Source organism: Lissotriton helveticus, chromosome 5_1 (genome assembly GCF_964261635.1).
Source record: "Lissotriton helveticus chromosome 5_1, aLisHel1.1, whole genome shotgun sequence".
NCBI lineage: Eukaryota > Metazoa > Chordata > Amphibia > Caudata > Salamandridae > Lissotriton > Lissotriton helveticus.
Window position 1 is genome coordinate 207,103,875 of NC_136065.1, and position 16,827 is coordinate 207,120,701.

At 41.9% G+C, this 16,827-nt stretch overlaps 1 protein-coding gene across 1 annotated transcript in view; it reads right to left on the reverse strand.

The window, feature by feature from the left end:
• Positions 1 to 16,827, reverse strand: part of LOC144752426 (uncharacterized) — a 1,170,660-nt gene that overhangs the window by 493,311 nt on the left and 660,522 nt on the right. Inside the window, exon 28 of the mRNA XM_078640356.1 lies at positions 6,004 to 6,048. Within this exon, the coding sequence (XP_078496482.1) occupies positions 6,004 to 6,048 (45 nt within the window). The remainder of the gene's footprint in view (positions 1 to 6,003; positions 6,049 to 16,827) is intronic.

Here is a 16,827-nt window from a genome sequence, read left to right on the forward strand (position 1 = left end):
TAGCCGTACCCTCTAGACTGTGTTTAAAGGCCCAGAGATCTTGCAGTCGCTCTACTATCCTTAAAGCGTGGCAAGGCAGAGTCAGCCTTAGTGCCAAACAGTCGCGTACCAACAAAGGGCAAATCCAACATGGTTGCCTGAACATCAGGAGGAAATCCAGATTACCATAGCCTTGCTTGTCTTCTAGTAGCCACAGAGGACCCCATTACACTGCCACCAAGTCAGTCGTGTCCAAACCTCACTTTATAACTTGCCGGGCCGCGGCCCGAGAGTCTGAAACTGCCTCCAGGAAATTAACCCGATCATCTTCAGGTAGCTTTGGAGCTAGTTGTTCGACAGAGTCCATAAGAGCATGGATATATCTCCCAAGTAACCAAGTAGCATTAGTGGATTTCAATGCCATACTTGCAGATGAAAATACTTTCTTTGAAGGGCAGAAGAGGCTCAGATACTGAAGAGGATGTATTAAGAACCTCAGTCAGGATGTTAGACTTTATTTCAGCTGATGGTAATTGCAGGACAAGTAACTCGGCTGCTTTCCTTACAACAACATGATAAGGAGCAATATCTTGTGAAATCCCAGCTTTAGGTGATGAGAGTTCCAATTCTGGGGAAGTATCCAACCCACTGGCCTCCTGGAAGCCTTCAAGTTCGTCAACTGAGTCGATGATTTCACCTTCCTCTTGATCCTGCCTATATTCCACCTCTTCAAGCAGTCTCTGCGCATCCCTCCTAGAGTGCTGCTTCTTAATTGGTGTCGGTGGCGCCAGACGCGGTGCCGGAGGCGACGGCATCGGTGTTGATGGAGGACCTTCAGGACCAAGCATCGGCGCTGATCGAATCCGAGGAGGCACCGACTCAACAACAGATGGAGTCCGAGGAACCGGAGTGGAAGACCTCGGTGCCGGAAAATGCCAAGCCGGAGTGGTCAGCATGAATGGCACAAAAGGCACCTGGGCGTATTGATGAGGAATACCAAAATTAAAGGGTAATGGACCCACGGGGCCTGAAGGCGCACCAGCAGAATATGAGGTTCTGGCAAACATTGCAAATATAGCATTTTAAAAATGCGTAGGATCCGTTATAGAGCCAGGAAAAGGAGGATAATAATCAGTACCTTCCGGTACAGGTTCCAGTTGAGGCTGAACTGGAAGGTGTGGAGCCAGAGAAGACGGCGCCGGCACAGACAAAGACATATGAACAGTTGAAGACTCCCTGGGCGTCGGCGACCTCCTGTGCGTCGAAGTACCTTTAGGCGTCGAAGAGCCAGTCGACGCCAGCGACCTCGGAGGCGGTGAGTGAATTTTCCTGCAGCTTTGACACCCCTCGACGTTGTGGTCGGGGTGCACAGTCAAAATATCAATTTTTTATATCGTAGGGACAGAATATCGAAGTCAAGAAGATCGTTGATCAGAATATCGACCTTAAGGTAAGAAATATCGTTTTTTTAAATATCGAAGTAAGTAATATCATTAGCAAAAATATTGTTGTCAATAATATCGGGAAAAAAAATTGTGTTATTTATTTCAGTATGTATTTTATATGTATGTTTGACATTTTCTTTTAATGTATTTTTATAATTTTAAAATATATGTATGAAATGTTTAGAAATAAGTAATTATTTTAAAGTAAATTTTGCGTTGTAGGATCAGAGCGGGTTGTGGGTTTATAGGGGATAGGGTGAGAAGTAATTTAATTATAATTAATTAATATGTTTTTATTTAATGTTATTGATTATTAATTTATTGTTAATTAATTGGTAATTAATTTTTATTAATTGGTTAATGTATAATTCTTTTAATTATAAATAATGTATTATACATTTTTATTTATTGTTAATTAATTTGTTAATTATTAATTGGTAATTAATTGTTATAAATTGATTAATTGATAATTACATTAATTATGTGTTTTTTATGTGTAGTGGGTTGTGGGTTTATAGGGGAATATGGTGGGAAGTAATCAAATGTAATTAATTAATTAATATGTTTTCATTTATTGTTATTGATTAATAATTAATTGTTAATGACTTATTAATTGGTAATTAATTTTTATTAATTGGTTAATTTATAATTATATTCGTTATAATGAATGTATTATTAATTTCTATTAATTACTAAATATTTTGTATTGATTCATTGATAATTAAATTAATTGTGTTTCTTTTTTATGTGTAGCGTGTTGTGTGTTAATGGGGGAATAGTGTGGGAAGTAATTAAATGTTATTTAAGTAAATATTAATTACTTCTTATTGGTATTTATGAATAATGTTTTGTTAATTAATTATTAATATGTTATTCATTTTTCAAAAATTATTTAATTGATAAGTATGGTAATTTACCCCCTACGCTATCCTACATTTTCCACACTGTTATACTCACTGGAGTTGGAATAGTAATATTAACCCTTACGCTATCCAACATTTTCCCTACTGTTGAACTCACTGGAGTGGGACTAGTAATTTTTACCCCTACGCTATCCAACACTTCCCCTACTGTTGCACTCCCTGGAGTGGGAATAATAATTGTAACCCCTACGCTATCCAACATTTTCTCTACTGTTGCACTCACTGGAGTGGGAATAGTAGTTTTTACCCCTACGATATCCAACACTTTCTCTACTGTTGCACCCACTGGAGTGGGAATAGTAATTTTTACCCCTACGCTATCCAACACTTTCCCTACTGTTGTACTCCCTGGAGTGGGAACAGTAATTCTAACCACTACGCTCCATCCATCACCTTATTGTTTTTGCATTTGATGTCTGAAGTGGTCCGGGTATGCCCAAACATGGGTCTGGGGCTCACTGTGCCATTGGAACCAAGCTTTACTTGGCTGGGGAGCCCATAACAAGTGCAAAACCGGTCTGGGGTTCAGGGAGGACCTGGCTTGGCAGTTCAGGCTTGACTATTCGCATGAGGAACAGAGCAAGACTGATTTACATATGGCTGGGTCCAGACTGAGGTGGCACGGTGGGCGAAAAATGATAGATTGGAATGCGACCCTGAGCGATTGACAGTGGCTGAGACTAATTCAAGCATTCCATCTATCAACTTGTTGTTTCTGACCTTTTTTTCTGTTTGTCTCCATTAGCAATAACCTGGCAATGAGAGACTGAAAAAAGTAATGAACCTCATTCTCTGAGAGAACGGTCCATGGTATGGGTAGCATTAAACTGCTAAATGTTTGCTGAACAGCCTTCAAAATCAACAGAGGTTGCCCACCAAACATTTTGTACCTTGAAGGGAATGCCTGTGACAGCTGTTTAACTCAACCTACAGAGATGATTGATGGGTCAGACGTTGTCTCTAAAGTTGGAGAACGGTAGTATGTCAGGGTGGCGGAGGGAATGTCCTGTGCCACCCTGATGGACTGTGCCCTCTCTGCTGAACTCTAAGGCCTCTATGTCTTGCAGTGAAAACATTTCTAACACCTAAATATGCAAATGTTTAGTATTATGTATGATAACAATGATATGTAAAAGAAAACACACTGTTTTTCTAAGAAGGTTAAAGGGGAAAAAAATGTTAGCCATCTTTAGTAACATTGGCCCTGAAGGCTACTGTGTGCATGGTGCAGATCCTGGATCTATAAAATATCCCAGCTACAGGATATGACCCTAGACCTTTTAGTTTTGCAAATGCAGCCACTGCACCAGGGAACTCCATCTATTTCCAAGGAAGCAACAGTAGATTTGCACAACATAGACTAAACGTCCTGCCAACCTGATATATGAAAAGAGATGGTTCACCCAATAGCATCTGTTCCCAGAAATGTTCAGCATGTTGGGTGTAGGGGAGTAGGATCTGCTTTCATGGTCACCCCCACTTTTTGCTGGTGTCATGCTGTTTTTCTGACTAGTCAGACCAGGACCCTGCTAATCAGAACCTCAGTCGCTGAGCTCTCTCCTTATATTGCATACCAGTACTGATTTTAGTTGATCATCATTTCATTAGATCACACAGGACACTTGATGTGAACCAAAAAACATACGTTTTTAGTTCTTTTCTTTCATTTTAAGAGTTCATATTCCATGAAAAATGTTTAGAAATTTACATCGGTCTCCCCAAGAACCATCCTGTGCTCGTCGCCAGTGATGTAATTGAGGACGTCACTCAAGTAAGTGATGAGTAAACCTTTATTCATTACACTACCACAGTCCGGTGACAGGAGTCAGCTGTGGAAACTTCAGGACAGAGAGAGACAGAACGAAGGGAAAGGAGAGGGAGAGGTGGACAGAATGTACCAAGTAGCAGATTAGAACAACAACATATACAACAATATGTCAACAGACCAAAAACTAAATGTTGACACATATAACACAAAAAATGTAACATTACAAATTATATCGTTGGACAAGAACTGGACATGACAGACAACAAATTCTACATAAATGAATAAGCTCGAGTTCAGTGCTTCAAAAAAGAATGAACACATTCAATAACAAACAATAAGTAAGCAAATAAATAAGTGAAACAAAACAATAGAGCATAAACAGGTTGAGACTTATATGACTGAAATGTAGACAACATTGTTAAGGGCAGTGACCAGACAGTGCACTATTCAGGACACCCAACATAATTTAGAAACTCTTTATCAATCCTTCACAAGTTTTCAAAAAAGAGGGGGTCTTGCCTGATCGTGTGTTTTCTCACACTTGTTTGGTCACATAGCGGTCGACGTGTTTTGAACCCAAGTATAAATTAGTAGGGTTCTCCTCAGGACCTAGAACTCAAAGATTACCATGGTAAAATAGGAAGTCTACATGGTGAATCCAGAGCCAACTCGGAGGATTTGTCCAGGCCCCTAACATTTTGTGTATCCACATGAATGCCTGAATCATTATAAAGAAGGGGAGCAGATTGTCCACCTTCTCATCAACCTCATTGTGTGCAACAACCTGAGGTCTTTGTATATGATCAGAATCCTAGCCAAATGGCTTCCATTCTGACAAATCTCTGGCACCCCAGAAGAGGACCTGCAAGTGGCTCTTTCTATGCAAGTGGCTCATTGTAAACAGCAGGTTGTGCCTTCATGATTCCATAGTAGCACGACAAATGACGAATCCTGGCTGACCAATAGTTCGAGTCTGCGAGCAGTGCCAGTGCAGTTGAAGCAAATGCAAATTTTTTGTTGTTTTAGTTAACCAAAACACTTATTGTCCACCACATTTTGTGTTGTTCTTAGAAGTTTTGTTCATGAATGTTGGTGTGACAATCAAAACTTGTTACATCCTAGACTTCATCCAAATGTCCGGATAGTTTGTTCAACACTCTAATCCCCAAAGCATTTTGGGCTTAAAGCCCCAGAGGCCCTTCATCAGGGAATGTGCTTAGGTTACAGGATACCATTTTATGCCTTTGTCATCAACTGAACAGATATGAATGCTAACCCCCAGAAGAAGGGCTTTTGGGGTTATGCGTTCTAAATGTACTGGGGAGTTAAAGTGTTGAATGCACCATATGGACATCTGGATGAAGTCTAGGATGTACAACGTTTTCATTTGACAACAATCATTCATTAAAGTTCAAAAAGTAACACAAAATGTGGTGGACAACAAAAATGCTTTTTCATCTAAAACAACTAAAACATTGCGACAAATAGAAGTCAGTGGACACTAGAAAGGTAGTGCAACCAGGGAGGAACATATCTCCAGCAGGGATAGTATACAGTTCATTACATTGAGTACCCATTGATCAGTGGGTTGCATCCACAGTTGCACGCAAGAGAACAAACTATTGAAGTAAGCTTATTAGGAGAGGGAGACTTTTGATACAAGGAGTATTGAGGACTGCAATATTTTCTACACTGACATCTGTTTATGACATATTTAAAATATTCACAGGAAAGGAGCTTGAGAGCCACCTAAAATGGCATGGAATAAAAGGAAGTGGAGGCAATGCGCAGGATAGCACCTAAACTAGATTCCATGTCATCATGCCCGCAGGCAGATAGAACTCTAGAAAAAATGAACATATGCTGGTTCAAAATGTGATGAACTCACCGGAGGTCCTGGCAACCCAACAAGGCCCCGCTGTCCCATTCGGCCCTGGACAAAAAAAACAGTTATGTTAGAAATGTAATTTCCATTGGGTACTAAGGAAGATATCAGATAATATTCCCAAACAAGAACATGTGCAATACATCCAACAAACAACGATAAAGTGCTCTAAACTCACCCAAAATGACATTCAGTATGGCAAATGACTCCTGTGGAAATAATATGCATCAAATCTTTCTGTTGTATAACTAAGCTTCTGCAGATTACTTATTTGAATCCCTTCTCAGGAGCAAGACTGTATCTGAAACATTTTTTACTGTAATAGCCTGCCATCTGAGCCAGGTGATGCCGCTTCATATGGACTGTGGAGTCGGATGGCTCAGCTGAAACTGATGATACTGTGTGACTACATAAGATGTACAGGAGTTAGGGATGTCAAGTCTGCCGATTTTATCCTCACCGCACAGAGATCAGGGGAAAACACCACAAATATAACAAAGACCATGATAATATATTCTCAAGAGGGGCGGAGACAAGAACGTAGTGAAGCCCCGGCTCTGACAGCTTAAGCGAGGGGGCCTGGGACGAGTTAAATTGTTTTACAGTCTTTCTTAACTTTCACCTCTGACTCGCAGGTCATTGCAAGGCAGAGGGAAAGGCCTAAATTACAGTAGTACAACTGTGGGATGTGTAAGAATTAAAAAAAAGGTTAAAAATAGTGACAAAATGGAAGAGAAATGTTTTGAATATCCCAGAAAAGGTTAGAGGCAAATCCAATGAAATAGGCTGAAGTAGGAAAGAAAAAGAACTGAAAGAAGAAAAGTTAAAAGGAAGTAGGACAGAACATAGGCACACAAGAAGAATGGAAAGGAGAGAAGAGAAAAGAAAAGAATGCGAGAGGGAAGAAAATAATGAAACTTAAAAAAAGGGGCGGCAGGAAGAAAAAAGGCATTAATAAATGGGAAAAGGGAAAAGAAGTAAAGCTGAAAACAGAATAAAATATTGGAAAGAAGGAATGAGGGACGGGTGGTAGGTCAGTGCTGGGTGGAAGAAAAGAAAATAATTAGCAAATGGAAGGAATTCAAGAAGAAAGTGGGATGAGAGACGGGGCAAAGGAAGTACCGGAGATCAAACAAGAATGTGAGAATGGGACTAAGATAAGGAAAGATGGGAAGCAGGAAGAAACATTAAAAATGAATATAAAGAAGGACAGAGAGCTCAAAAGACACCTGAAAGAAGAATGGGCTGAACAAAAGAAAATGGAAAAACAGAATGAGATGAGAATGAAAAGGGAGGAAATAAATAAACAGAAAGTAGGAACGAAATATGGAGAGAAAAAAGGAAAGAATAAATCATAGAAAGAAAGAAGGAAGTCAGTGCTGGTAAATGTGCATTTTTGTTCACATTCTTTTCAGAGAAGATGCATCATTCTGAAGCTTTTTCGTCAGGGCAACAATGCTCACAACCTCCTTAATAGAAAGGGAAGGACCGCTCACTTTGCTAGGACATTTCGTTCCATGTCGCTCAAAGTAGGGGGTATTTTATTTTTCTTGCTACTCCCTTGGGTGGAGAGAGCCTAATTATGTAGAATGTTACATAAAGTAAGCATTTATCGTTCCAATGGATGAGCACCTCAGCAGATTCTTTACTTAAACCGCTCACAGAAAATTTGTGAAAGACAAACGTTTAGCATAGATCGAACTGATCAGACTAGAAAATTGTGAAGTACTGTTTTGCCAAATTAAGCTTGTTGCCTATTATCCACATTAAGACAACAGTGTTTTACAAAAGAGTACGGCGAGGAATAAGTGGCAAATTGATAGTTCTTCTGAATTAGTACATTTGACATCAATGCTTACATGATAAACACCAGGGCAGGCTTTAGCGCTGGTGGCGCCCAGTGCGATAATGTTTGTTGACCACCTCCACCATGGATTCCCACACCACCACCCTTTAACAGTGCCCCTAATGTCTCCATAACCATTCTCCCTCAGATGCATTTAATTAGTTATAAAGCGCTATTCATACCAGTGTAGGGGTGTCAGAGTACTTTGCATCACACATACATTACACAGAAACAATCAATCATACATGTAAATCAGTGTATAGGAAAGGTTACATAGCCAAGAGGACTACAAGGTGTAGGAGTGACATGTCATCCATACTGGTAGGCAGGATAGTTTAAGAATGTTTGGTCTGGAGAAGCACAAACTCCGATTGCAAAACAGAACACCATAGTTGGGGGTTCTCGTAAATAAGAATCTATTTTTTCGGCTAAACAAATGTTGTATCTAACCTGTGATTATAGCAGACTGGCATGGTGGTATGCAGTCTGCTATAATCACAGGTTAGATACAACATTTGTTTACCCGATTAATCTCGCCCCAAAACGAAAAGAACTATGGGACCCGGTCACGACATTCATTGATATACATGCCAGGCATTCTTTGTCTCAATCCCCCTTACAACAAGAAGTTGCTAAACCTTAATGACTTCCTCTAGATTGTCATATTTTTTCTTTGTGATCATATTTCTACTTTACTTTATTGAATTATTTCTTATGTATTTAATTGATATGTATTTACCAATTATTGATTATCTTTGCATATTATTCTGTTACCCACTATTGACTCCTTTAATGCCAATTTGAACAGCTAAACTGTATGTTTCTTGTATACCTATTATTACTCTACTCTGTATATTCTTCATCTTATTTGCTTGAATAAACTTTTCTTGAACTGAAAAGAATCTATTTTTTCCCAAATTACATTTGTTTGCAACATTAATCTATGATTTAATCTATACTTTGCAGTATGCATGCAGTTCTTTGATGACATTTAGTAATTCACTGTTTTGTATTAGGATTTTAACTTATAAACTGCAAGTAACAAAAGGATGTCTCCAACAAAATCAGTAACCCACTGACCTATTTACATTATATGCACTTTGTGATCTGCATAGTACACGTTCTTTGCAGCTGGCATATTAACCCTCTGTGTTACTTTACAATGAGTCAAAACTTCCACTAGACAAAACCCTGATCTCTCTCTCTAGGAAGACCATTAATCACTGGAATGATCTTGACATTTTTATTGTTGCCTGAAAATTGCTGGAGGCCAGGAATGTGGCAGCAGGTGTTTTTGAAACAAAATATACTTGCAAACACGCCTGGTGCGGTGACACCAGTCGCACCACATTGGAGCCGGGCCTGGTCACCACTTCTTTTGTTTAAAATACAAAATAACTACCAGGGGAGGTTCGATTGCAAATTTATAGCAGTATTTATTTGTTCATGAGAGTCACCTAGATGTGATGAGCTTGCTTACCTCTTCCTTCGACAATTATTGCTGTACCTGCTGTGGTTGATGTTCCTGCCTTACAAACTGATGACTACATTGCATAGACGTGCTTTACTGTTGAACAGGGTAGACCAATCTAGAACTCAGACTGTAGCTCGGTTTTGCTTAAACTTGCCTGAGGAGTTGACTGCCTTTTACTGAGACAATGCTCTTCTAATGGCATGGAAACAACTGTGCTTGGACACCACCAGAGACTCTAGTGGCTCTTATCCAAGCAAGCCTCCAAGACTACGATGAACTTCAAGGCCCAGGATACAGCACCAACTGTGTCCAAATAAAAAGATAGCTATCATTGGTAACAATGTTTCTGGTGCATACATAATCATTCCATAGATCCCAAAATTATGAATAGCACAGCAATGATTCCCAAGTGACGGCAGGTGGCACCACGTGGCTGCACCTGCGATTCTGCCTCTGTGCAGTCCCTGAGTCACATAAGTCACCAGTGAACTGGCATTAGTTCCTAATATTTATCTTGCATACCATGGAGCATGAAAAGCCATTCACAGGGACAAAACAAGTATAGGGGAACAGTTACGGGTCGGTTTTAGCAGTCTCCAGTTCAGTTCCAAATCCTACAGCAATATCGATATTGAAGTCAATGGAGTGGTCCTGATGCAAGGGAAACAGGATGCTGAAGATGCAAGAAGATGTTGAGCCGATGCGGTGGGTCTTCCTTTGACCACCCCTCTATCCTCGAGTTTGGGGGGGCAACTTTGGCCTCAGGGGTCGAGCCCCTACGGGGTCCGGAAGAAGTCCACTGCAGGACCAGTTGCTCCTAGTTTCCAATGGTGTCCAGTTACAGTAAACCAAGTGGTTTCCTTTGGTTGGTAATAACTTCCTTGCTGGGTGACCAAACAACACTCTTATGAGTCTCCTGGGTCCAGCAGGCATGGGGGCAACTTGTTAGGATCAGAACTTGGTCTCCAAGGCTGCACCAAAACGTCTAGCAGAGGATCATGTTTCTTGGCGCTGCACTCTCAAGGGTGCAGTGACCCTGCGGCTGTAACGGAGTCAGCCAACTGACTCTTGGGGTCCCCTCCTCTGTCTGCACTGCAAGCACAGTACTCTCTTTTCCAGACAACAGGTGCAGCAGATGCAGTCCAGTCTTTGGTGCAGCCTCCTTTGCTGGGTCCAGGGGGACAGCAGAACAGTCATTTGGTCTTCTCTGCAGTGTAGATGTGATTTGAGGTCTGAGTGCCATGGGTGCCAAATTTATGCCCGTTATGAGCATAGGAGGTGGTGAGGACTAACTAGCCAATGGGCTCCCGCGTCCCTTCCTGCTTGGTGACTACTTCCTGTGAAACGAGCCTGAGTTACAGTTCTAAGGGAGTTGATCAGGAGCTATTTAAATATTTTTGGGAGGATCTTAAGGGTGAGGGAGCAGGAGGTTGTGACGTGTTGCTCTGTTTGCAACTGAGAGTTGGCAGTCGAACACTAATCCTTAGGTTCCTTGCTTGATTGGCCGGAATGGGTGCTGAGTTCGGCTGGCCACCGGGGGAAGTCCACAGTGAGGTGTCTTTTTTTAAAAAGTACCACGTCTGTCTTGTCTGAGGTGAGTTTCAGAAAGTTTTCTCATTCATCCAGCTGGCTACTTAAAACATGCAGGTGGTGAACTTGGTCCGGGTATTGGGAATGTCGGAGAGGGGTAAGATCAGCTGGGCATTGTCGGCGTATGAGATAATGCTGATTCGATAGGTTCAGACGGTTCTAGAGAGCACTGCCATGTAGGCATTGCATATTGTGGGGATGAGTGAGGATAGTTGTGGGACTCAGAATCAGATTTACGGCTGTAGAGGTGTATGGTGACAGGCTGACCGACTGGGTGTGGTTGTATGACGTTTTCATGCATGCCTTTACAATGCGGTGAGTACAATGACCGCATTGTTACCACACATTCTATTACACCACAAGTAATTACAACGACTTGCTTTAGTAAAGCACTGGAGATTGGCATAGTATATTTTACAATTTCAACTGCAGTCTGTGCAATAGTAAGGAAGGTGTTGTATTTGTCTGAATTTCCCTAAAGCAAGTTGTTGTAATGACTTGCCTTGTAATGGAACGCGTGGGAACAACGCGCTCATTGTACTGACCTCATTATAAAGGCACAGAGTTGTTCTGACAGCATTGTAAACGTTGTTTCCCCAAGGTGCATCTGGTGAGGAAAGAGCGGATCCCTTGGAGAGCAGGTTTGGGTAAGCTGGCTTTGTGGAGGCGTTGGATAAGGATGGGGTGGGGTGGGGTGGGGTAGGAGATGTTGAATGCAGCTGAGAGGTTGAGCAGGATGAGTTATGTGGTCCAAGATCATCATTATTTTCTAGCTGGCGGTGATGAGAACAGTCTTGTACTATGGTTGAGCCTGTAACCGGATTGAGAGGGGATGAGGAGGTGGCTGTTGAGGTGGTTGGCCAGTCATTTGTTAACACATTTTTCCGGTATTTTAGTTGGGTGGGTGAGTAAGGAGATCGGTTATGGGCTCAAGAATGCATTGATACCACTGCTCCTGCATCTTCAATGGAATTTATGGAGACTGAGGGACCAAATCTCCAGGTGCATATGTATTAAAAACCCGTTTCCCTAGTCCTTAATAGCGATTTTTTGGGAATAGCTGTTAAGGGCTCGCAAAATGGAATTTATGAAGGAATCGCAATATTAATTGTGGTTCCTTAATATTCATTAATTGCGAATCGCAAATTGTGATTCCCAATTAAGGATTAGTTTCCCAGTTTGCGTTCTCCCAAATTGCAAATTCAATTTCAAGGGTGTCAAATGGACACCCTGTTGCACCCCTGAGATATGTATGTGTGGCACTTTGAAAAATGCAAAAAGTGCATTTTTCAAAGAAAAGGCAAATTACCACTAACTTGAACTTGGTGGTAATTTACGATTTCTTATGCCAAAATCACACAAATTGGGTGCTTCATGCATTGCATTTAAGGAATCGCAATTTGCGATTCCATAAATGCAATCACAAAATAGGGAATCACAAGTTTTGTAATTCCCTATTTTGCGATGCCCTTTTGGGATGATACATCCCGGAAGGCCTTTTACCGTTCGCAAACGGGCTTATTCTCAGAATCGGCCCGTTTGCGAATATGAAAAAGGCTTGCTACATATGCCCCTCAGTCCTTACAATATAAGGAATTTACAATGATTGCGCTGTGCCATTCCTATGATGCAGAAACTCTGCATAATCATTTAGGAGTTGGGATACTTCCGATTAATCATGCTGCCTTTGCAGGATTTCTTTCCCAGCTTCAGGGCAGACTGTTGCAAGTAATGATGGACAATGCAACCGCAATGTGCAATCTCAACAAGTAGGTGGGTGCCAGCTCTCATTCCCTTTGAACAGAGGCTCAACATCACTAGCAGTGGTAAACGACATGAGAATTGTTATGTTAGTAGTTCATCCTACAGCAAAGGCAAACAATACAGCAGACTTTCTGTGAAGGCTATAGTCGACGAGCCAAGAGTATCAGCTTCATCCCGTGTTAGATTCCTAATATTTCAGGAATGGAGGTTAATAGAGGTATACCTTATTCCAACTTTGCAATCAGTATTTCATATGCCATTACCCACTGGTGGAGTGTCTAAGGGAAGCTCTATATCTGAAATGGGATGGCATGCTGTATTATGCATTTTTGCCACTACTTCTGCTGAAAAAGGTAATTTGCCAGATTTGCTTTCAGAAAGCTTACAACTGTTGTTACTTCAGAACTGATTATCATCTTGGGATTCACACTTCCCCCTTCAACGTCTTGCTCATCCATGGTCTCTCTCCTCAAAGGAAGGATGTTGCTTCACCCACATATCAAGCTCTGCAGTCTTCAAGCTTGGAACTTGAGAGGTCAGCTCTTTCTTTTTATTGCTTTCTGCAGGAAGTGGTGGATGTTCTTTTGGCTGGTTATTGGCTACCAACCAGAGCATTTTATTCCAGCAGGGGGTTTGTCTTTGAGCTCTTGTGATCTGTTCATTCTACTGTTCTTTTGAAGGCTTTGAATGTTCAGAATTTATATTTAGCTATTTCCCTGGATGAAAAGGGTCTCAACAGTGGTACAAGAAAGTGTTATTTAGCCACAATCTGAGCCTGATTATTTTCCTCTTTCGAGGCAAAATGAATCTGATTAGGCTAGCTCCTAGGATGGTGTTGCCCCTTATTACATACATAGATCCAAATAATTTCAGAAGGATGATAGCTTTTTCAATGCTTCCATGGTTCAAGGTGTTGAATCAAGAAAATAATTTACCAATTGTCTTCAGGATAAACCTAGCACACCAGTAATAGACTCACGCTCTCATTTATTCTTGACAGTACATGCATTTTCGGCCCACTGTTCATTCATGCAAAGCTAATGATTCTGCGGTAATGGCTAATGTGTTACTGCTGTATTTGTACTATTCTGCACTTTTAATTTGGTGAGGATTTCTGGTTATAGTGTGCTTCACGACAACTTGTGCAGAATCAATGGACACCCTCTCTAATCAGGGCTGGACGCAGGAAGCATGTCTTGGACATTTTTCAGCTTCTGGTCTGCCATACTTCCTGGGAGAATGGGGTAGTCTTCACTTTCTTTTCAATGCCTCATGAAAGACGCCATTCCATGTCTTGTGAACAAGAAATATGTGCTTAATTTTATATTTCATAAAGCATTCACCAAGTCTTGCCATAGGTGACATCCATCATACACACAAGGCTCTCTGTTTGCATATTTTAGTTTTATGGCATTCAATATAAAATTACATCCCAGGCAGCCCCACTGAATGCTCCTGTCTATGCCCAGAACCTAGTGGCTTGTGCAGTCATGGGTATACATGGACAGTTATAGACGTGGAACACTGTTCTGCAGGAGTTTGTGTGCAGTCTTGTCCATGGTGCAGCAGGCTGTGACTGCCTTTCATCTTCAGCAAAACTTTACTTTTCGTTTGTCTTGGACAACACCATTGTTATATCCCTTCCTCTATATAGTATAAGCAAAATATCACAATCTTGGAGGAGGTGGATAACATTGCTTTCACCACTTGCAAACATCATGTCCTACACCTGTAGATAAGACGGGAAGCAAAAAATACGCAGAAAAAATTTGGTTTAAAGAGCCGTAGTTACTCAGCACCCTTTTGCGCTTGATCCCCACTACGTGGCCACCTTTATAGGGCAGACTTTCCGCTCTTTTCAAGGCATGATGAAGGTTGTTTAAATAGGAGGAAAGGAATGCTAAGGCAATGTGGAAGTATTATGTGGTATGGTAGGGATGCCTTACCATGTAATATTAACACAATGCACAAAGATGGGCCCTGGGTAGTCTCTAAGCATACCTTGTCTCAGGCCTGATCTAGCGGCACAGATCAGCCAGGCTACTTAGAGGAACGTGGTAAGCATTTCACATCACCAACATGGACGATAAGTAACTGAAACAACTCAAGAGAAATCCCACACTAATTTAAAAGAGTAGCTCTGATTTTGATATATTTTTAGATACCAACACCAAATCAATGCATATAGTATAACAGAAGTTATCAATGTTCAAGCAATAAAAAAATCAATACTTGCAATGTGAAAAACATTAATGTTGCGTTCGTTCAATGAGAAAAATACATTTATGCAATCGATACTTTAGAGGGTGAGTTAAACGGAACCCATTCAGTGTTAAGCTCTCAGGAATCCTTAGACCAGTTTACAACAGCTAGCACAATTTTGCCTGGCAAAGGGGAGCGGGGTGAAGAGGTGCACTTTCAGCTGACAAATGGAGCGGTCAATCAGACTTGTGGTGTTGAAGTGGTTACCTTAGCAAAAAGGTATATGCGGGGTGAGCTGAGCAAAACCATTTGGGATTAAAGCAAGGAACTGGCCCTGGACCAGGAGCCTCAAGACAGATCCAGTCTACCTGGCTCGGAAACTCATGTGCGGAGGTGCTCATTGCGATCTCTGGTGCTGAACCAGATCTGCAGCCAGAGGAGCTGGCAGTTGTGTCAAGAGAGGGTAAAAACAAATGCAAGATCTTCACAATGGAGCCACAGGAGTGATTGGTTGTGCAAGCAGATGAATCTGAAGTGTCGAATAAAGCAGGTTATTGTAGGACTGACCACCATCAAGCCTTAGTACCTGCAAGCACTCCGGTGAGAGAAATCTTTATCCAGAGGACCAGGGGAATGGTGTAGAAAGCTGAGCCTCACTAAGGGTTGGGAATAGAGTTCCCAAAGCCATCTGCACAAGTACTTTGAGCGGCCACGGGGTGCAAGACTTCAAGTTCGTGGACTCTGTGGTTTGTGCCTGCCGACTGCAGGGAACTATTTCCTCTAGCCCAAGAGAGTTCTTGTGAAGCCTGGAGTTTTGCAGAGAGGTTCGCCTTCCTTTTGGAACTGGTCTCTTGCCTTGGTCGAGTCAAAGTTCAGTGGGTGGGTGGCTGCCACAGGTGGAGAGTTTAGCGCCTATTGTTGTGGAGTCCTGCCTTGTCGTGCAAATAGATCTCTTCTTGGTATTACTGGTGTCTGGGGTGCCCCTTAAATCTTAGATTTATGGAGTGATAGAGGGTGTGAAAACTAGTAGCCAATGGATACCTAGTCCTGCGGCTAATCTGTCCCAGTAGTGACAATATCCGGTGGGTCTATGTCACAAACTAGTCAGAACCAGTTTCTAAGCCTAAATACAAGATGGCCAAAACTATCCTCATCTGCCTCAGTTGCCAGCCCCTAGAGGTGTGGTCAGCCTTGTGGAGTTGGACGCCTCCTGCATAGCTAATTTCCCACCTGCTTGCACAAACAGTGCATGGGGCAGGGGTTGGCTTTGTCCTCGAGTGGGGGACAGTTCCTTAGTCTAGTGGGCCCAGTGAAGCATTTGAGGCTCACCGCCAAACTGATGCAATTCACTAGCCATCCTGTGTGGGCAGAGGTGTCGAACAAGTTACTTACCTTCGGAAATGCATTATCTGGCAGCAGATTTCTAACCTTTGAATTTCCCAGGCGTCAGGCTGGATCCGGAAACTTTTGCTTACGCAATTCCCCTTGCACGCACCGTCGGGTGACTACATTCAGGTCCGCCTTACGTCATCGGTGATGTTAGCGTCGAATATGACGTTGAGGTCATATATAAAGGTGTCACCCAGGCACGCGGACATCAGTACTTTTTTTTCCACCAGAAGTGTCTCCGCTTCTTTTTGCCATGGTTCTTGAATCTCTGGCGGTTTGAATAAGGGGAAACCCAGGTATCAGGGGCATCAAATGGACAAATGAACATGAAGGCCGCATATCACTCTACGCGGATGATATTCTGCTCTATCTTGCCTCACCGGCACGCTCACTCTGCCGCGTACTGCATACTTTTCATATTTGCGGATCGTACTCTGGGTACCAGATAAACTGGTATAAATCCCAGAAGTACCCCCTTCGGGGAGATCCTCCACAAATTCCTCGAGGGTATGATATCCCGGTGGCGTCCCAGGGCTTTCATTATTTAGGGATTTTTATAACT